The sequence below is a fragment of the Pogoniulus pusillus genome, chromosome 13 (genome assembly GCF_015220805.1).
Source record: "Pogoniulus pusillus isolate bPogPus1 chromosome 13, bPogPus1.pri, whole genome shotgun sequence".
Classification (NCBI taxonomy): domain Eukaryota; kingdom Metazoa; phylum Chordata; class Aves; order Piciformes; family Lybiidae; genus Pogoniulus; species Pogoniulus pusillus.
The window spans coordinates 24,655,785-24,675,942 of record NC_087276.1 but is presented as its reverse complement, the minus strand read 5'-3'; the positions used below and the strand labels follow the sequence as shown (position 1 = coordinate 24,675,942).

At 49.6% G+C, this 20,158-nt stretch overlaps 4 protein-coding genes across 5 annotated transcripts; 2 read left to right on the top strand and 2 right to left on the bottom strand.

Annotated features, from left to right (window-relative positions):
- The first annotated feature begins 708 nt into the window (after positions 1–708).
- BUD31 (BUD31 homolog) lies at positions 709–3,676 on the top strand. Of its 2 annotated transcripts, none has more exons than XM_064153599.1 (5): positions 709–808; positions 1,218–1,395; positions 1,972–2,094; positions 2,936–3,102; positions 3,411–3,676. In XM_064153599.1, the coding sequence occupies exons 2-5, from the start codon at positions 1,302–1,304 to the stop codon at positions 3,459–3,461; spliced, it is 435 nt and encodes a 144-aa protein (XP_064009669.1). In that variant the 5' UTR covers positions 709–808; positions 1,218–1,301; the 3' UTR covers positions 3,462–3,676. The 2 variants fall into 2 exon arrangements, with proteins under 2 accessions (XP_064009669.1, XP_064009670.1); XM_064153600.1 differs by lacking the exon at positions 709–808 and adding an exon at positions 847–965.
- Positions 3,677–4,128: 452 nt separating this feature from the next.
- PTCD1 (pentatricopeptide repeat domain 1) lies at positions 4,129–9,248 on the bottom strand. The gene is made up of 8 exons (XM_064153596.1): positions 8,734–9,248; positions 8,153–8,293; positions 7,725–7,943; positions 7,030–7,131; positions 5,938–6,696; positions 5,607–5,723; positions 4,647–4,829; positions 4,129–4,439 (listed from the first exon to the last, which is right to left on the bottom strand). The coding sequence occupies exons 1-8, from the start codon at positions 9,166–9,168 to the stop codon at positions 4,281–4,283; spliced, it is 2,115 nt and encodes a 704-aa protein (XP_064009666.1). The 5' UTR covers positions 9,169–9,248; the 3' UTR covers positions 4,129–4,280.
- A 145-nt stretch (positions 9,249–9,393) lies between these two features.
- On the top strand, positions 9,394–17,185 carry CPSF4 (cleavage and polyadenylation specific factor 4). The gene is made up of 8 exons (XM_064153597.1): positions 9,394–9,654; positions 11,199–11,249; positions 12,077–12,229; positions 13,004–13,099; positions 13,339–13,432; positions 13,894–13,966; positions 14,819–14,911; positions 15,989–17,185. Exons 1-8 carry the CDS (start codon positions 9,552–9,554, stop codon positions 16,055–16,057), a joined length of 732 nt encoding a protein of 243 aa, XP_064009667.1. The 5' UTR covers positions 9,394–9,551; the 3' UTR covers positions 16,058–17,185.
- Positions 17,186–18,425: 1,240 nt separating this feature from the next.
- On the bottom strand, positions 18,426–20,158 carry ATP5MF (ATP synthase membrane subunit f). Its single transcript, XM_064153601.1, has 4 exons — positions 20,054–20,158; positions 19,851–19,958; positions 18,925–19,041; positions 18,426–18,592 (listed from the first exon to the last, which is right to left on the bottom strand). The coding sequence occupies exons 1-4, from the start codon at positions 20,067–20,069 to the stop codon at positions 18,564–18,566; spliced, it is 270 nt and encodes an 89-aa protein (XP_064009671.1). The 5' UTR covers positions 20,070–20,158; the 3' UTR covers positions 18,426–18,563.

Below are 20,158 nucleotides of genomic sequence, written 5' to 3'. Positions count from 1 at the left end.
GCTGCGCACAGTGCCGCCGTGAGGCTGCCCGTAGTGGCGGCGGTGCCGCCGCCAGGCTGCGCACAGTGCCGCCGTGAGGCTGCCCGCGGTGCCCACAGTGCCGCCGTGAGGCTGCCCACAGTGCCGCCGTGAGGCTGCCCGTAGTGTGCGCGGTGCCGCCGCCAGGCTGCGCACAGTGCCGCCGTGAGGCTGCCCGTAGTGTGCGCGGTGCCGCCGCCAGGCTGCGCACAGTGCCGCCGTGAGGCTGCCCGTAGTGTGCGCGGTGCCGCCGCCAGGCTGCGCACAGTGCCGCCGTGAGGCTGCCCGCGGTGCCCACAGTGCCGCCGTGAGGCTGCCCACAGTGCCGCCGTGAGGCTGCCCGCGGTGCCGGCAGTGCCGCCGCCAGGCTGCCCGTGGTGCCGGCAGTGCCGCCGCCAGGCTGCCCGTAGTGTTCGCGGTGCCGCCGCCAGGCTGCGCACAGTGCTGCCGTGAGGCTGCCCGCAGTGCCGGCAGTGCCGCCGTGAGGCTGCCCACAGTGCCGCCGTGAGGCTGCCCGCGGTGCCGGCGGTGCCGCCGCCAGGCTGCCCACAGTGCCCGCAGCGCCGCCGTTCCGGCTTCCTCCGCAGAGCAGAGCGGAGCCGCTCCCCTCGACGGCGGTCAGCGCTCTCCGCCGCTCTGCCCCGGTCAGGGAGGGGGCGCGGAGGACGCGGAGGAGTTTTCCTTCAGGCACCGCGGTGGCCACAGGGCGGCCCGGGTGCGAGAGGCCCCGCGGGTGACGTCGGCGGCAGCGCGACGGCGGGGCGGAAGCGGCGGCTGCGGCTCTCGGGAGGTAAGGGGGGTCGCGGATCGCTGCCCGGGTTCTTTCCTTCACGGACACCGCGGCCCGAGCCCCGGCGGCTGCAGTGGGGCCAGCACCGGGCTCGGCGGCCTCCCTCGGGTTTCCGCCAGAACCGACCGAAGCTGTGGTTCGGGGTAGCGCGGAGCGGGTGAGGGCTGGTTCGTGTCGCGCTTTGCTGAGGAGGAGGAACGGTTTACTGGGGTGATGTGAGCACAACGCGCACCCCAGGGCCTGCCGGTGCGCCCAGGGCTGCGCTGGGCGAGGTTTTGTCTCTTCTGTGAGCTCCGTAAAGCTCACTCTTACCATCGAAGTGCAAAACGACAAGGTAACAGAGAAATCTTAAAAGGATCACCTCGAACAGCTGTTTTCCTTTGGTTTTTTTTCCTCCTCCAGTTCTCAGGACTTAGAAGCACCAGAAGGCTTTGTGTGCTGACAGATTCCATCCCTCGCTCCCTTGCCTCTTGCCTTCCTCGTTTCTGAGGCAATGCCCAAAGTGAAGAGGAGCAGGAAGCCTCCCCCAGACGGCTGGGAGCTGATTGAGCCAACGCTGGATGAGCTGGATCAGAAGATGAGAGAAGGTAAAGGGCTGAGCTGGACGTTCTTAGGGCTGTGACCCTGACACAAGTTGTTCCTTAACTGTTTTAGGAGGCTTGACTTCCCCTGCCTGTACACACTGACCTTTGTTATATCTCTGCCTTGCAGTGGTGCTGCAGATTGAGATTGGACCAGCACTGGCTGTGTTTTTCTGGGTGTACATTGGTTACAAAGCACAGAGATTCGGTGTACAATTGGTTTAGGGCAGGCAGGGCACACCATGGCTGAAGCTTGCTGGTGTATGTGGAGGGACTGGTCATGTTCTTACTCTGGTCTGACAAGCCAGGGCAGCCATGGAGTCACCTGCCTGTCTAGCATGGGTTACACCATCCCCACTCTCAGCCTGGTTTTATTTCCTAAAGGAGCTGTTCCAGGTCAGGACCCTTTTGATTGAATCTTCTGCCATTAAGGTTTGTCTTATTCTGTAATGTATGAAAGTTATGAATGTTCTGGGAATGGTTTATTGCAAACTGACTAAAGAAAGAACCTTGGTGATACTATGAAATAAGTTGGCAGCCTGAAATGTTCAGCTAGAACCTGGTGTTTGTGATCTCTTCCAGCGGAGACTGAGCCTCACGAAGGGAAGAGGAAAGTGGAATCCCTTTGGCCTATCTTCAGGATTCATCACCAGAAAACACGTTACATCTTTGATCTCTTCTATAAAAGAAAGGCTATCAGCAGAGGTGAGGAACACAATGTCTTCACCTTGGGCAGGGAAGATGGAATGGAATAAGATGGCCAAAAAGGTGGCCAAGAGAGCCAATGGCATCCTGGCCTGGATCAGGAACAGTGTGTCCAGCAGGACAAGGGAGGTTATACAGCCCCTGTATTCAACACTGGTCAGGCCACACCTTGAGTACTGTGTTCAATTCTGGGCTCCTCAATTCAAGAGAGATGCTGAGGTGCTGGAAGGTGTCCAGAGAAGGGCAACAAAGCTGGTGAGGGGCCTGGAACACAAACCCTATGAAGAGAGGCTGAGGGAGCTGGGAGTGTGCAGCCTGGAGGAGATTCAGGGGTGACCTCATTGCTGTCTACAGCTACCTGAAGGGAGGCTGTAGCCAGGTGGGGGTTGGTCTCTACTCCAGGCAACCAGCAACAGAACAAGGGGACACAGTCTCAAGTTGTGCCAGGGGAGGTCTAGGCTGGATGTTAAGAGGAAAGCCTCAAGAGATAGAGTGATTGGCATTGGAATGGGCTGCCCAGGGAGGTGGTGGAGTCTCCATCCCTGGAGGTGTTAAAGAAAAGACTGGATGGGACACTTAGTGCCATGGTCTAGTTGATTGGACAGGAGTGGGTGATAGGCTGAACTGGATGAGCTTGGAGGTCACTTCCAACCTGGCTGATTCTGTGATTCTAAGATGTCTGCCTGTGGATGTGCCTCAGCTAGGGTGTTGGTGGGGAGCATCAGGTTTTCGGGGAGGGAAGGCTGGCAGATACTTGGCTTTAACTGTAGGTTATTACAGCTAGTAATTCCTGATAGTGAGTCTTCTAACACTTCCTGAGATGGCATCTGCTACTCTACAGAGCTCTATGAGTACTGCATCAAGGAAGGATATGCTGACAAAAACCTGATTGCAAAGTGGAAGAAACAGGGTTACGAAAACCTCTGCTGCCTGCGGTGTATCCAGACCCGGGACACCAACTTTGGAACCAACTGCATCTGCAGGGTCCCCAAAAGCAAGCTGGAAGTTGTAAGTTTTCAGTGTGTTCCTCTGTTTGTCTGGACCCTTGGAGTATGTGATCTGACTCCTTCCAGGTCAGGGACAGCAGAGGTAGTGCTGTTCTTCAGGGTAACTTCCTCTAGTTCTACCATTTCCCATCTTAAGTGGTAGAGCTGGTATCTAGTTGGCAGTAAAGCTGATGTCAGCTTTGACCTGCAGTCACTTGTAAAATGGGAAGCAACAACCAGGGGGTAAACACCCTTCCCATAGACCCACTCTCTGCCTGAAGGCCCAAGCTTGCTGGCCTGGCTGAAATACTCTCCTAATTTCTTTTTCAGGGCAGAATCATTGAGTGCACTCACTGTGGATGCAGAGGCTGCTCTGGCTGAAGCCTTTAGCCATAAGACTACTTTTTGAATGCTGAGGGATCTGCTCATACATGATGGACTATTAGTGCAGTTCCAGCCACGTTCTGTGTGATTAGGTATTTCTTACAGCAATTAAAACAGCAGCTTATTCCTCTGGGTCATGTATATAATGGTGGTTATTTTGGAGCAGGTTTTTCTGTAGCCATTTTATTTTAAAATAAAGTCTGCCCCTCTGAGAGAGTGCTCTGATCTTCTGGCAAAATCTTCCCCTGCCCCTCTCCTCCTGTTTGATGTGGTTGGTTTGTTGTTTGCTTTTTATACTGTGAGGTGTTCTAAACTTGGGCTGGTTTTTAGCCAGCTCTTAAGGCTGCATGGAAAAGGAAATAACATGGTTCTCAAGCATCCAATCTGAGTCACAGTCTCCCTCTGATCTTGCATAGGAGGAAGTAAATTTCACTGGAGGTAGCCTGGAATTAGTGTGTAGATCCATTCAGGAATGCCACCAGTCTGGAAAGACATACTGGTCACACATTGAGTGCTCAGATACACACAGAACATAGGAAACTGACCCACTTCAGCACTGAGCTAAACCACCAGTAAATCTGGTTTTGCTTCTGCCTCGTTTAGCCCAGGGTTTGTTAAGCTACAGCTTAAACTCTGCAGCTTAAGCAAAGTCTCAGGAAACGTATTTGCTTCACATCAAAGGACAATTATTTTATTATGTACCACAAGAACTTAGGTTCACACAAGACAAAGCAGCTTTACTACAGCAGAGTTTGAGAGAAAGTTCCAAGTTCTTCCAGCACAAGGAAGATGCAGGCCTGCGGGTCCTGCTTGCTGCTACTTCTGCCCAGCCTCTTCCTCACCTGCCGCCCGTGGGGTTGTCCGGTATTTTGCCCAGGGGTGTGGAGTCTCTTCTCCTTCCATGAATTTTAGCCACTGATAGTAGTAGCCCCGGAAACCATCAATTTTCTCCAGGTAAGGGTTCTTGGACTTGTACTGCAAGCAGAAAGCCAACAAGTTTCTATGAGAAGAGAGCTTGTTTCAGGACCAGCATGCCATAGCTACAAGCTGCTACTAGAGAAACAGCCATCAGTAGCTGTCAGACAGCTTGGATAAACACAGAGGCAAAGGCCTTGGGCAGACAGCTACGTTTCCACTCTCTTGCTGGTGTCCTTCATGTTTGGAGCAGTTGTGGTTACTTACCCTGTCAAATTTTGGAGGGTACTGTGCTGCAAACTCAAGCTGGCGTATGATAACTTCATTGGGAGGCACTTGGTTTCTCTGCATGTCTCGGAGGATCTCTGTGAGGTAACTGTAATTCAGCTGCTTCACAGCAGCAGCAATGAGGGTGCTGTAGATGTGTTTGTTGGGCATGACACCAGAGCTCTGGAAACAGCAAAAGCTTGATTTAAATGTTTATCTGCCAACTAGCATGGGACCCCTACAGGAAAAGGCATACAGGCACTTCTTCCACAGGAAAGCTGATTGCATTTTGGGCCATGGGGCTTCTGCTCTAGTAAGACCCCAGAGTTGTGTCCACCTCTGGGGCCTCCCAACATTAAGAAAGATATGGATCTGTTGGTGCAGATCCAGAGGAGGCTGTAAGGACAGAGGACTGAAGCACCTCTGCTGTGAGGAGAGCCTGAGGGTGTTGGGGTTGTTCAGCCTGGAGAAGAGATGGCTCCAGGAAGACCTTGTGGCCTTGTGGTACTTACAGGGGGCAATACTCTATCAGGGAGTGCAGTGACAGGATAAGCAGCAGTTTCAAATTATAAGGGGATAGAATTAGATTAGATATAAGGAAGTTCTCCACTGTGCAGATGGTGAGGCACTGGAACAGGCTCCCAATTCCTGAAAATATTAAAGATCAGGCTGGGTGGGGCTTTGAGGAACCTGGTCTAGTAGAAGGTGTCCCTGCTCATGGCATGGTGGTTGGAACCAGGTGATCTTTAAGGTTCCTTGCAAGCCAAATCCTTCTGCCATAAGGAGCAAGTTCTCACTCTGAAACCTGTGTAGCAGCTTGGTGTAAGACAGCAAGCACAGGTATAAGACAGACCACAGCTGCTACTCTAGAGTCACCTATTCTTGGAGTGAGAATCCAACTGCTCACCTGCTCAGCAGGTCTTTTTACAAGCATTAAGGCAGCAGAGGTTTTCTGATTACCTTCAAATCTGAGAGTAATTGCAGCCCATCCTTCTCTTGGTGGCAGGCAATGGCCAAATTACAGAAGGTATGGAGGTTGGGAGATAGTCCCTTCTTCACTAAAGCTGGTAACATGCTCTGCAAGACACAAGCGTTGACAGCACCTTCCAAAATGCCTGTAGCTTTCCAGAGAGCTGAACATGCTAACAAAATCCATAAAGGCTAAGAAATTAACCCAAGCACTGTTTCATGAAACACACTGAAAGAGCCTCAGTTTCTACTGCAGACCAGTAAAACACAGGAGGCCTCCTGAAACGAGGTTATGAGAGGGCTGGGTCTGAGTTTCTCTCACCTTTGCTCCTTCCAGGTCTCCCTGTTTACTTTTCTTCCTTATTAAAGTATTAAAGAAGGTAACATCTGCTTTCACTTTATGCTTATCTAAGCTTGCCAGCAACGAGGATTCCGAGGGGCTTTGGGGTTCCACCAGTTCAGCCAGTAAGGTAAACGTTTTGATGTTAGGTTCTGCATTGTCCTCTTTCATCTTATTCAAGAAGCCTTCCACATCCCCCATCAAAGCCAGTCGATCAGAGGGTGTGGCCACTGTCCCCAAAGAAACCATGGCTGGGTTGGGCATCCTGGGATGCAGCAAGTTGGGCAGGTTGCAGAAGGGCAGCTTCTGGCTTACGTCTGCTTCTGCCTGCTCCATCTTGTTCTGGCCTGTCCTCATCAAAGCTCCAGTCCTGCTGTCAGCTACACCGGGGCAGTCCAGGGCAGCCTGTTCTGTTCCAGCCTGAGTCACATCTTTGGTTTGTGGCCAGATCTGTTCTTCAGGTTGCACCGAGCTCTCCTGAAATAATTGCTTTTCCATGGCTTCCACATCCACCTGGACAGCAGCTGCAAGCTCTGCTCCCTTCCTCCTCTGACTTTTCCCCTTTTCCCTCTGTCTCCCAGGTGCAAGCCTTAGCTGAGCTGAGTTCTCAGCAGTGGGGCTTAGCAGGAGCTTGGAGGCCACAACAGGATCTCCTATCCCACAGTCTCTGGCAGCACGCAACAGCAAATTGTAAGAGTGGCTGTTAGCTTTTATTCCAAGTGCAGTCATTTGTTTCCAGACCTGTGGAGGGGAAGATGAACACCAAATGTGAGTGACAGCAGGATTCCTAGCAGTTTGTATCTGTTAACAGTATGTGCTTGCAGAGGGGTGAGTTTACAGCATGAGGTGAAATGCCTCTTGGACACTGAACACCTGGAGCCAGTATAGCTTTGTGAGATCAGGGTGCTTCGCTAGGGTATGAGACATCCTAATGGCAGTCTACCTACAGAATTACTCCTAGGAGGAGCTGAAATTCTTGTTTCATCAGCTCTCGGCAACCTGCTGCTTTCTTTGTGTTCAAGTTACAACACAGAAGTGCTTTTTTTCTTCCCCACTTAGAATGTGAAGACCAACCTGCAGGGCGTATCGGAAACCATTTTCTCTGTCCTTTATGCAGCCCATGAGGAGGAAGCTGAAGGTCTCAGCTGTAGGAACATGGCCCTTGTGCACGATTTCCTGAAAGAGTAGAGAGGGCATGGAACTTTCCAGTAACCCAAACAGTCCAAACTAGCTGGCTGTGAAGCTCATACCCCACTGTTGTTTCTGGGGAAATAGCAACAGCAAAGCACAGGCTGAGCTCCCAGTGCTGCAAGTAGAATAATCACTCCAGAAACAGGGAAATTAAATGGATCCCAGCTTCTCCCTGACAGAAGCCACAATGACCTTAGAGGAAGGAACAGCAATCCTCTTAGCCATTCCCAGAGTGCCCTTCAGGAGAGAGCTGCTCTAGGAGTAGCTGAATATCAACGTGGGTCTTCAGAACACACTGAGACACGTAGCAGCAGCTGTGATCCCCACAAAAATTGTGTTCAATGAGCCTCTGACACATCTGGCCAGAATTTTAAAGATGGCCTCTGCAGCTGCCTCCTTTTGTTTAACACTTGGTGTGTACCAAGACAATGCTTGTGTGACCAAGGGTCAATGCAATATAAGCAGATGCTCTGTCATCACTTCTGCTGGAAATGAAATAAAGTCTATGAAATACAGCAACTTGCAGGAGCTTTAACCTGAGCAGATGACACTTAATTTGAGGAAAGTTGTGCCATTACCTTCAGTACATCAAAGCACATCCTGAGATCCGAGCACAGGGCGCAGACCTTCAGCAGTGCATGGTAAGTGATCAGGTTCAGCTCCTCGTTCTTGCTCTTCAGCTGCTGGTGCAGTTTGAGGGCACTCTGCAGCCCAGAGTCCTTCCATGGCGACTCAGCACAGGCATTGAACAGGGCCGTGTATGTGGCCTCAGTGGGAGTCAAGCCTCGTTTTTTCATCTAAGGGAAGAGAAGAGCAATCTGAACAAAATTTTAGGAAAGGAATTCCTAAAGAATTGCTTAAGTTGGTTTTAAGAGTTTCAGGGTGATGAGGTGCAAACACTACCTCAAAGGCACGGTAGAGAGAAATTAATGTGAGCAAGCACTCGGAACAGTTTTAGCTCAGAAAATGTTCCAAGGGTTTAAGAGAGAAATGAACATAAACCTACATCATTATAGAGTCTGAAAGCCTTTTTCACGTAGCCAACTCTGCCACAGCCACCAATCAGAACTGTGTAATTGCTTTCTTCTGGCTGCACACGCTCCTCCTTCAGCATCTGCACCTCAAACAGCTCCAGAGCCTCTGCCAGCTACGGGGGAAGAGGAAAATCCGTAAGGCAGCAAAAGAATCGATTACAGTGTACATTAATAAAACGCTGTGGGCAGGCTGTGGTAGAAGTCCTGGAAAGCACGGGATGTCCCACAGCTTGACTACTTTCTGTAAAGACACTGGGTGAAACAAGACAACACAGAGGGGCCAGACTGCAGAGTTCACAGAATCACAAACTGGTTTGCATTCGGAGGGGCCTTAAAAATCATTCCGTTCCACCCTCCTGCCATGGGCAGGGGCACCTACAACTAGACGAGGGTGCTCAAAAGCCCTCGTTCAGCTTGGCTTAGAACGCTTCCAGGGCTGAGGTATCCAGAACGCTTCCAGGGCTGAGGTATCCACGAGCCGTCTGGACAACTTAGAGCTGCATCTTTCATCAGCGCTGTTAAAAACCAAGTAAGAGAAGAGCTGGGCACAAACCTTGTCTTCTTTGATGAGGGCCTTGCATTTTAAGAAGTACCAGTACGGTGTGTTCTTAGGTCGGTACCGAGGTTTTCTTTCCGGTTCCTCCTCTCTGTCTCCTTGAAGCCTTAAGTTATGGAAGCGCGAGGTGGTTTTGTGATAATACTTTCTGGAAGAGAATTTATTAGACAGCGTCCCGAACTCCACGCCTTCGTCATCATCATCCTCCTCCTCCTCCTCCGCCCCAACAGCTCCAGCGCAGCTGCCAGCACCGCTCTCTCTCGGGTCGCCACCTGGCAGCTTGCAGGACACCTGCGAGGCGCTGAACGGCCTCCAGCCCGGCGGAGGCCTCTGACCCGAGGCCCGGAGCAGGCGCGGGGCCTTCTGGAGCGGCTCCGGAGCTGCCCCGCGGCACCGCAGGACGAGCGGCCCGAGGACGCGCATGGATCTCATGACCTGCTCCTGGCCGCCGGGAGAGGGCTGCGGCGCAGGAGGCAGCCCCGGGCCCGCCCCGGCCGCGCTCTCGTCCCCGCCGGTGCGGCGCAGGCGCGGGCGGAAGGGGCGGCCCCCGCGCGGCGCGGCGCGCGCTGAGTGGCGGGGCTGCGCGCGCGGCCCGCCGGGCCTCGGGGCGCGAGGCGACTCCCGGCATTCCGCGGGCGGGCGGCGCGGGGCGGCCGGGAGCTGCCGCCGCCGCCTCCCCTCACCTCAGGCACTGCCGGCACGGAGCGGAGCGGGCCGGGCCGGGCCAGCCCGGGCCCGGCCGCCCGCTGCCCCCCCCCCCCCCCTCCACCATTCCCCCCCTCCCGTCCCGCCTTCGCCGCCCCCCAGCCGCCACCATGCAGGAGCTCATCGCCAGCGTGGACCACATCAAGTTCGACCTGGAACAAGCTGTGGAGCAGCAGCTGGGGGCGCAGCCGTTACCCTTCCCTGGCATGGACAGTGCGTGCAGGCAGCGAGCGCGGCGCGGTCCCCTCCTCCCCGGGGTTTACAGGGCTAGCTCTTGGCCTCTGGCCTAGGGGTCACCTCCCACCTCCGGCCCGGGCTTGGCTGAGGTCACTGGGGAGGGAGGGTGGCTGGGGGAGAGGGAGGTTTGTGGCGATCTGAGTGCTTTGGGTAGGCCTTAGATTCACTCAGGTTCTGCTTTCCCTGTGAGGTTGCCCTCTGAATCCGAATGTTTTTCTTTCCTGCTTAGTAAAAGTTGTAGTTAGTGCCCAGCCGGGTGGAAGAAGAAAGCTGAGACGGTGTTGTGAATGAACATCATTTTCTAACGTACTCTCCTCTGATGAGACCCCTCCTGCGCTGCCATGTCCAGCTCAGAAGCCCTCGGTGCAGGAAAGATACAGACTGGTTGGAGCAGGTTCAGAGTAGGCCACAGAAATGATCTGAAGGCTGGCACCCCTCTGCTCTGAGGGCAGGCTGAGAGAGTTGGAGTTGTACATCTTGGAGGAGGCTCCAGGGAGACCTCTCAGTGGTTGTTCAGTACTTAAGGGGGCCGATAAGAAAGCCAGGGACAGGCGTTTTACTGGGGTCTCTCGTGACAGGACAGTGGGTGATTTGGGGTTTTTAACTGGAAGAGGGAGATTGAGACTAAGAGAGAAAGAAGACATTTTTACATGAAGAGTGGTGAAACACTGGCCTAGGGTGCCCAGAAAGGTGTTAGATGCCCCATCTCTGCAAACATTCGGGGTCAGCATAGATGGATTTCTGAACAACCTGCTCTGCTTGAAGGTCTCACTACGAGGAGGTCGGACTAGTTGACCTTTAAAGTTTCCTTCCAGCATAAAACATTCTATTTTTTTCCCTCTTCATTCCCTTTTGATAGATGAGACATTTTGATGATGGGGAGACTTTAGATTTCTCCATGCCCCTGGTCTCTAAACCTTTTCTTTCAGTCTAATAATCTGATGCAGGTAGTGTCAGGAGACTCATAATTTGCTGAAATTTTCTTCCTGGCCTACTGAAATTATGTTCTAACTACTAAAATACTGTGGTTCCCACTGGTGAAGGGTCACCAAAGGGTAGCACACTTGTGGTAAAACGAATGTAAGTCTCTTGTGGCTAGGGCTGTGAATAAAGGGTTCAGTGATGCAACTGACTTAACAACAAAGGAAAACTCAGTCAACAAAACTTAAATCTGAAAATCAAGCCCTACCAAACCATTTTTAAGGTTGAGCTGGACAGTTACTGGGGCATCTTGTCTAGGCTGTGCTTTTGCCATGAAAGATTAGACCAGAATGATCCTAGAGGTCCCTTCCAACCTAGTACTTAATTGTTCTAAACCTCTGCAAATTCCCTGTGGTGTTCCTCACAATGCATACAGATACTCGTCAGAGCCAGGCTTGAATAAGCAATGTTGTCAGGAAAGTAAATTCCTTTTCTCATGATGCTGAGGGGCAGGTTGTCTTTCTGGGGAAGGAAATGCTTCAGTAGTTGCCATGGAACTTTGTTCAAATTAATAATGTTTCTTTGCTCTCTCCCCACAGAATCGGGTGCAGCTGTATGTGAATTCTTTTTAAAGGCAGCCTGTGCTAAAGGCAAGTAAAGATTCCAGTACAATTATACTCATGGGGTGCAGGGAGCTAATGAGATTTTTCTAGTCCCTTCTACAGTACTCCTCGTTTTTGTAAAGGTGGGGGAATAACCTAGAAAGAGGTTAAAATTGAAGAACCACATAATGATAGGGACCTCTGGAGGTCATCTAGTCTGCAACCAGCAAGAGAACAAGGGGGGACAGTCTCAAGTTGTGCTGCGGGAGGTCTAGGCTGGATGTTAGGAGAGTGATTGGCATTGGAATGGGCTGCCCAGGGAGGTGGTGGAGTTGCTGTCCCTGGACATGTTCAAGAAAAGCCAGGATGAGGCACTTAGTGCCATGGTCTAGTTGACTGGCTAGGGCTGGGTGCTAGGTTGGCCTGGATGATCTTGGAGGTCTCTTCCAACCTGGTTGATTCTATGACTCTCTGCCAGAGCAGGTTCACCTAGATGTTGGGTGTTGGAATACCTGTAGCAGTTGTGAAATAATGGAATGTTCTTTAACAAGTTAGCAGATGGACCAGCAAAGCTACTGGTACAGAAAGCCTTGAACTTAGCACGTGCAGCGTGCTGTGGTTATACCTGTGCTCATTGCTGTGCTTTATGGTTGCCATGGTTAAGAGCTGGAGACTGCCTTGCTTAGCTCATTAGAGGGTAACACAAGGCTTGTGTGGAGCTCCCTGTTTTCTTAACTTAAAAAGTGATGAAGATAAAGTGATGCCTTCTGAAACCCTTCTTGCAGAGGGGAACGAAGTGCAGCTAATACCCTGTGCCACATTTTTTAATTGTTCTTTTTTTTTCCCCCCTTCTCCTTGCTCCCATCCTTCCACAGGGGGCATGTGCCCGTTCCGACACATCAGCGGGGAAAAGACAGTTGTTTGCAAACATTGGCTACGAGGACTGTGCAAAAAGGGTGACCAGTGCGAGTTTCTGCATGAGTATGACATGACCAAGATGCCTGAGTGTTACTTCTACTCTAAATTTGGTAAGGGGCACTTAGCATTCCATGGTGGTGTGGGAGTCTGAAGAGGATCGTGGTACCTCCCTCTCACACATCTTCAGAGTGTTGCAGTTCCTCTGTGTCTGATATTGTTAGGTTGTAGTTTTTTTCAGATCAGCTCAGTCCTTCACCTTATTATCCCCCAAAATTGTGATTTACTGTAGACATCTTCTCTCTCAGGAGCTCATCCCTTGGGGGAAGAGGGGGGAAGTTCAAGTTTTTGCTGGGTTTTGTACCTTATGTTCTGTTTTGGGTATGAGATGAGTAGGCTGAGCAGCTGGTCTTTGCATGACTCTTTATTTTGGGGAGTTGATGAGCAGCAGAGGGCATGGGAGTGCAAAACTTTTATGCACTTGCTTTCCAGCTCTGGAGATCTGGACATAATGAGGCAACTTGCTGCCAGAAACTTACAGTCTTGTAGGTTTCCTTGGATTGAGGTTAGTGCGCAATTTGTAGTTTCTCCACACTCGTGGTGCACTAAATGTTTGGTTTTTTGTTATCATGACTGCTCTATCAAATTTAGTTTCCTCATTGTTTTTAAAAGCACACATAAATTATCCAGTCTGGTAGAACTTGACTTACCAGGGGTGAGCCCTCGGTTCTTCATCTAGGTTAAGGCAGGCAGCAGAACTGTTCTGCCTGAGCTTACAAATGTTGGTAACAGTTTTGTGGGAGCTACATCACCCAGGTAATGTTTTGAGAGCCATTCCATCTGGAACCTGCACAATCAACTAACCAGTGTGTTTGCCTTTGGTACAGGGGAGTGCAGTAACAAAGAATGTCCATTCTTGCACATCGACCCGGAGTCTAAGATCAAAGACTGTCCCTGGTATGACAGAGGCTTCTGTAAACATGGTATGTATGGCACCCAGCCAGCTGCTTCCATGGCTCTAAGTCAGGGGTAGGGTGGTGGTGGTGCTCTTTTCTGCGTGATCTGCTTGCGTATGGTTCTGTTGAAGGAACATTAAATTATCCAAACCCTTGAAGAGATCTCTGAACATTGTTCAGCATAAACTTTCTTGGCAGAATTGAGGATGTACTAAGTGCTGGAAGATGTTTATGTGAATCCTTAGCTACTGAACTTTGTGTTGCAGGTCCACTCTGCAGACACCGACACACTCGAAGAGTCATTTGTGTGAATTACCTGGTTGGATTCTGTCCAGAGGGGCCGACCTGTAAATTCATGCAGTGAGTATGCTTCCAGGCCTCTCCTTTTCCCTTGTCATCTGCTATATATCAAATAGGGCTGCTCCAGTGCTTCCCAGTGGCTTTGGAGATGTGGCCAGGGTTCAGTTTGTTGCAGTGATTTAAGGATATGGGGCAGAGCCTCCTTGGGAATCAGCAGTGAGACACTGAAGTGGTAATCAGATGTCATCAGTGCAGTGGGATCACACGGGTTTATATTCTAGAAGACTTCCTAACTAGAGGGCTATACTACATGCTGGTATATCCTGGACTGTCATTTTCCTATACATAATTGCTGAGGTCAGAATGCAAAGGGAAGTAGGGGGGAGGAGGTGATTTATTTCCTGTGAGACAAATTTAATTGGCCAGGTGTTTGTTTTGTTCTTTGGAATTACTTGACTGAGCTGATGGTAAAATGTGGCATATAATTTGAGAATCAATTTTCTTGCTTGAATCTAAACCAGCCCCCGGTTTGAACTGCCAATGGGAACCACAGAGCAACCACCACTGCCTCAACCGACACAAACACAGCAAAAGGTACACAATGCCCCTGCCTCCCCTGCATGCCTGCCCTCAGAGCATTTCCCACAGTGGGTGGGGGTTTAGTCTGATGGTCAGAACTAGAGACCTGAGCTCTTGGATCTGGCTCTCTGGGAAGCCTTGGAGAAATACTGAGTGAAGAAAAGCCTTTCTCATTTTGCAACAGGGTGTGATAGTCTTGTAGTTCAGAACTTGGAGATAAACCTAAATAAACCACAAACTGTCCTTTCTCTCTTCTCCTAGCTCTCTAACATCCACCATCTGATCACAACAAACTACTGCTGCCTCCCTTCTGGGACTGCAGTGGTGTGCTTTGATCTTTTTCTCCTCTCTCTTTGGTTAATCCCCCTCAGTCCTCCAGTCCAGAGGTCAGCAGTGGTTGTTCTGCTGCTTGGGAACACTGGAAGGGAGGGTGCAATGCAAGAATTAAGCAGTAAACAACCTAGCGCCATTATAGTGATGAAAACTCTACAATTGCTTCAACTTTTACATGGGCATCTAGTCACAGAACACTCCCACATTACACAGAAGCACATCATATGTGGTTGTACAGCAATCTGCCAGGTTTTGTAATCTATGTGACACCTCTCAGTGATATTTTAGTGGCCTAAACCTACTCTCTGAATCTGCTTTCCAGAGAAAAGCAGGATTGCTGGGCTCTGCAAGCCTCAGTACTTGAGTTCTCCCTGGTGCTCCAGCTGGCAGAGCACCCACTCACACAAATCTGGAGGAAAAGAATTGATCATTTTCTATATGGGGTGCTCTTTTCCCTTCTTTACACAATAAAACCCATAAAGGTCTTTATCCTTGATGCACTCAATGAGTCAGAACTCTTCTCTCACTCAACAGAGGACACCCCAAGTCATTGGAGTCATGCAGTCTCAGAATAACAACACTGGGAACAGAGGACCCCGGCCGTTGGAGCAGGTCACCTGCTACAAGGTAATTGAGAGGGGAGAGATCAGGAGGCAAAGGAAGGCTCTGGGTGACTGGTTTGCCCACTCATGGAATAGCTGTGACACTTCAGGCCACTTTGTCTGCTAATAAACAGAACAAGGGCAGTTAAAGGAGACTGCCAAACTGTACATGTCAAAATAAGGGTTAATGCTAGTTTTGTCTCACAAGTCAACTTTTTTACACCTGCTGACTGAAGAAAGATTTTTCTTCTCCGCCGTTAGCTGGAAGGTCCTTGTGAATGACAGAAATTACATATGCAAAGACTGTTCAGTATTTTAGCTGCCTCTGCACCCCATTGCTGTCAAACCAAGGAGCGAGCTCTTCACCTTGCTTGCTAATTGGGGAACACCAGGAGAACTTGGACACAGTTGACTTCCACCTCTGTTTATTTTTCTACAAAAGCCCAAACCACTAGAAAAGGGCAAAGGATCACCCTGTCCACTCAGCTTTGACAGTTGTTGCACAGGCCAACACCTGTGCCTGAGGTGTTTGGGTAAAAATTACTGTGCTTGGACAGGGATATGGAGTAGCTGGATCCATTTCACCAAACTCTTTAACAGCTGCTTGTTGTTTTATCTGTAATGAGATTGCCTATCTGGAGGATACTCTTGCACCAGATATTGCCATTTTTGTCTGGGCTTGAATTGTTTCAAAGTGCAAAGCCATGAATGTCTTGTCCAGATGCACATTTGTCTAATCCAGTCAATCTACTGACTGAATCTAGTTAATCTGGGGTTCCTATGGGTCTCTGATGAAGATGCCAGATGGAGTAGTCTTGGAAGCCTCAAATGTTGAAGTTCTCCTTGTGTGTTACAGCTCATTGTGGCTCACAGCAATGTGCTGGATTGCTTTCTCCTTTATAGTGTTAGGGTAATGTGGCATCAGATTGCTCTCAGCAGAGAAGCAGCTTTTGCTCCAAGGAGTTTCACTTGGCTTGCTAAATGCTGCCTTTTCCATAGGTAGAGAATCTTCTAAATTGAAACAATTCTCAGCTGCCTTAATAAAGGCAGCTAGAGATAAAGCCATAACCTATGTAATAATTGCCCTCTCTTTCTCTTTTAGTGTGGTGAAAAAGGTCATTACGCCAACAGATGCACCAAAGGACACCTGGCCTTTCTCAGTGGCCAGTGACAGAACAGGAAGAATACAGGGGAGCTGTTAACACTGAGGAAAGGTTTCTGCCTAGCACTATGTCTTGAACTATGAATCAGGTTGTTTTTTAATGCCATTACTGAAAGAACTGTTCTGAGGCTGGGTGCTGCTAAGCAACATTTTTGTAATTGTCCACAACTGGGTGTTTGGGTTTTTTTATGTTTTAACCTTTCAAAAATCGATTTTGGCCTCTGCCTGTTTTCATTGAGCCCTGCTGAAAGGTAGATCCAAAAGGCAGTAGATACACAGGCCTGCACCAGTGCAGCGCCCACCTTAAACACATCTCAACGCCAGTGTCTCTTTAAAGGGTTTCCCTTTCTGCCACTTCTCTCTGGGGAGCGTGCAGCATTCCAGCCCTCCCCGTGAAAGCAGGAAGGTTGACTGGGAAAACTAATACTTGGAATTGCCTTCCCTTCAGTGAGGGAGCAGGGATCCTGGTGTCCTGTAGCTCTTAAAAAAGCAAAGTCGTGTTCCCAGGTCCGTCCCGTTGTAGTTGGTAAGCTGGTGGGTGACTTAATGCATCATCGGTGTCAGGGTGCACTGGAGGTTAGAAATCAATTTGGGCAAGAACTGACCAAGGGGAGAATAATTTGTTGTTGCTGTGGATAGCCAAGCAAAGAGGAACAGCGACTGTAGGAGAGCTCCTTCTGTGGTCTTTTTCCGTTGCAAAAAGCAAAGAGGAAAAGGATCATGGCTGGAAGAGCAGGAACAGGAGTGCTCTGTCACAGCACCTTGTCATCCAGCTCACACTGAGCAGGTATTTTCATAGCCTAGAGGAGACCAAGAAGTGGAGACGTGTATTCTTATGGAACATTGCTGTTAAAAGTGGTAGAGCGCTCTTCTGAGAGCAGTTTTTTGCAAGCCAAACCCCATTCATTTTGTGAGACTATTTCAAAAGGGCCAATGCTAAAATGTGAATTTCAACCCCCCAAAAATGGCACCTACAATGTGAACCTTGATTCTAACCCATCACTCATTTGCTGACTGCCTTTAAGACCTTGTTGAAATGTACCCATGGAAAAAGCTGGCTGTGAATTTATTTTTGGGATGAGGGGGTTTTTTTTGGAAGAACAAGCTAATATGATTGGATAAAGAGCAGTGACCAGAGCCTGTGTTGGTCTGAACGATGTGGTTATTTCACTGTGGAGAGTTGGAGTCAGTCAAAATAGATCTTTGAAGTCTAAGTGACTGTGGTGTGATAGACCATCAGACAAGTCTCACAACACACTGTTCCTCCAGAGACAAAACAAACCATGAGGTGTGTTCTTTCTGTGCAGTTGGACACACAGAAAGGAAACTAAAACACTCCAGTTTGGCTGCCTTCCCTGTCTTGTTCAGGATTTCCTGGTCTTTGCTGCCTGAACAGATTTTCCACAGGTGAAAGCCTTCCCCTTACCACTGCAGTTCTTGAGAGCTTCTTTTTATCCCTTAACAAGTAGTTTCACTTGCCCTCTTACTCAAAAGATGTAAGTTGCATCTTCAATACCCAGCTGTGGTTACAGAGTCAGCAGGCAGTGTGGGTACTGAGGAGTTCAGCATCAGCTGGTGTCAAGGCCACATGAGTGCCTTTAAGCTGCTTTTCTCCAGCGTCTCCTGTTAAACCTCTCACTCCTGCATTGAAGTCAAGGAGCAGTTTTCCTTCAGTTTAATTTTATGAAACTTTGTGATATTAAAGGTCTTTTATACTTATTCAAAACAGCCATCCAGCTTCTTTTAGCACTGGAAGCAGGTAGAGTTTTGATGGAAATTTTGGGTTTTCAGAGGTAGGAAGCATTAGCTTCCTAAGTGACAGAATGAGAGTTGTGGATCTTAAAGGCAAACTTATCTCATCTCAGATGGTGCTCTGCCATGATGGAAAACTGCCCAACTACTCCCAGTCCCCTAGTGAGAATCAGAAACGTGGACACACAAACAAGCCACCTAAAGCTCGGGTATTTTTTAGAATCACAAACTGGTTTGGGTTGCAAGGGACCATTAAAGATCATATAAGCAAGCATCTCTTCCACTGGTGCAGGTTGCTCAGAGCCCCATGCAACTAGACCTAGAATGATTCCAGAGGGGGAATTTCTCCCACTTCTCTGGGCAATCTGGTTGCATTTTTGCTTTTAAATCCAAATATATCTCTTCAGCTGGTTGCCCAACTTGTACATAATGATCATGAAGAATCAACCCAAAGCTTTTCACTTCTATCAAGCAGTTAAATAAGCATCAGTTGTAGTAGTTTCCCTAGTTCATTATGCAACCCAAGTAGCAGATGCTTTCCAACCATCTCTGAGCATGCCCTAGGTGGGGCTAAGACAAACTTGCACACAGGACAGCTAAGTCAGTTACAAGATTGTCAGCCCAGTAAATGTAAAGTTTGCCAACTTTATTATTGGTCTTAGTAGTACAGATTTTAATATGAATTAGGTATCTTCCATCAGAGCAACTGTTTCCAGAAGCTGAGTGTTCAAGAGCACTACCTTCACTCTCCAAAGTTCCTGCTTCAGTGGTACTTCCTGTGGCGCTCATGCTCTGTCATTTAAAGAAAAGCAAGTTAATTTTACTGAAGTCACAAGAAAAACACACATCTAAAATCATAGAGGGGGAAAAAAACACTCTGAGCTTGTAGTTTTGGTCAGGCAAGAGTATCTGTCTTTTATCACCAAGAAAATACTGGTCATCTGGTAACTTGGTGAAAACATTGAAGTTCTGTGGCTAAAAGACATTTGCGTGCCCATAGTCTGGGATTCAAGCAGCAACAGTTAACAGAGTCTTTACTTCTAAAACTACCAGCAGACTGTTCTTGCCCCAGGCCACCCTTCCAAGCTGCACTACATCAACTTGGCCATGCTGCTTTTACTCACTGATATGACTGTAGCTCCAGATGTAGCTGACCACCACATAACCAGCAAGCACCATGGAGATACCAGCAAGCCCTCCTTTCTTGACGTTGATGTATTTGTTGTAGTATCTGTCATACCCTGTGCAGGAGATAAGTTGTCAGAGCAGCCAGGTGAGTTGTGTATTTTTCTGTGAAAGCAGCAGCCTGGTTTCACAGAATGTCAGGAAATTGTTTATAATGAGAGTTTCAGAAGCAAGTCTGAGGGAAGGCAGTTTGTGTGTCGTGAGCAGTATGAACTCAAGTTAATAGTGCTAAACCTTAAAAAGGGGGGAAAACCCCATTCTTCACTAAACACTGCGACTTTCACTGAGCTCAAGCTGTTCTGGACTTACCTAAGGCAAATTCTGTAGACACTTGCATTTGATAATTTTGTGTTTAAATCCACCCAAATGCCATTCTTTTTATAGCAAAGGACATCAGTCAAAACTTCGACTAGTGATCCATAAAACCCCTGGTGTCCTTTCTTACCATCTTTAGAGCTCAACTGCCATTTTTAATGATTTGTCATGTTGGGAAACCTTAAGATTCTCAACAAATAGATTCAGGGGGCAGGTCACTGTATTTCCTCTTTATACATGGAGACTGAAAACAAACTGGTGGTGAATACATCCCCTGTGGGAAATACATTTATGGAAGGAAGAACAAAACGCCACAGGAGAGGTGGTTCTGGGAAAGCAAAATCGCCTTCAAGCAGCCCCTCTAGAAGTGGATCCCCCACGCCGACCACAGCCAACACCCACTGCAGCAGCCAGGCGCTTGAGCACTGCTCTGCAAAACTCCGTCAGGGGCAGGAACTGACACCCTCCGGGCCTCCGCCGGGCGAGGCGGTGCGGAGCTGTTCCCGCAGGGCAGACGGCGCGGCCGAGGGCTCCCCTCAGCCCCCCTCACCTCTTCGTAGGGCCCCCGCGATGCCGCCGGGAGTGAAGTCCCTCATGGCCAGCCATGTAGGCAGCTGGCCCAGCTTCACGTCCAGGAGCTTGGTGTCCTTGAGGAGAACTGCGGCACAGAGAAAGGCATAACCCGGTTAGAGGGGAGGAGAAGAGAAGGGAGACGGAAAGCCCACGGTCACCTTGGGAGCCCGCAGCGCTCACCCGGCGTCTGCGCCATCTTGCCGCTCTGCTCCGCTCCGCTCCGCGCAGGGGAAGGCGGGAAGGGGCGGGCCGAGGAGGCTCACGGGAGGAAGGTCAGGCCGGGCC

Bases quoted from the DNA above. Each gene is read 5' to 3' on its own strand.
- BUD31 (XM_064153599.1), top strand. From the start codon at position 1,302: ATGCCCAAAGTGAAGAGGAGCAGGAAGCCTCCCCCAGACGGCTGGGAG. The intron at 1,396-1,971 runs GTAAAGGGCTGA...GATCTCTTCCAG, and splicing joins GGATCAGAAGATGAGAGAAG to CGGAGACTGAGCCTCACGAA. The intron at 2,095-2,935 runs GTGAGGAACACA...GCTACTCTACAG, and splicing joins AAGAAAGGCTATCAGCAGAG to AGCTCTATGAGTACTGCATC.
- PTCD1 (XM_064153596.1), bottom strand. From the start codon at position 9,168: ATGAGATCCATGCGCGTCCTCGGGCCGCTCGTCCTGCGGTGCCGCGGG. The intron at 8,294-8,733 runs GTTTGTGCCCAG...CTTCCCCCGTAG, and splicing joins CCCTCATCAAAGAAGACAAG to CTGGCAGAGGCTCTGGAGCT. The intron at 4,440-4,646 runs GTAAGTAACCAC...TTCTGCTTGCAG, and splicing joins ACCCTCCAAAATTTGACAGG to TACAAGTCCAAGAACCCTTA.
- CPSF4 (XM_064153597.1), top strand. From the start codon at position 9,552: ATGCAGGAGCTCATCGCCAGCGTGGACCACATCAAGTTCGACCTGGAA. The intron at 11,250-12,076 runs GCAAGTAAAGAT...ATCCTTCCACAG, and splicing joins AAAGGCAGCCTGTGCTAAAG to GGGGCATGTGCCCGTTCCGA. The intron at 14,912-15,988 runs GTAATTGAGAGG...TTTCTCTTTTAG, and splicing joins AGCAGGTCACCTGCTACAAG to TGTGGTGAAAAAGGTCATTA.
- ATP5MF (XM_064153601.1), bottom strand. The intron at 19,042-19,850 runs GTGAGGGGGGCT...TCTCCTGCACAG, and splicing joins CGCGGGGGCCCTACGAAGAG to GGTATGACAGATACTACAAC. The intron at 18,593-18,924 runs GTGAGTAAAAGC...TTTAAATGACAG, and splicing joins CTGGAGCTACAGTCATATCA to AGCATGAGCGCCACAGGAAG.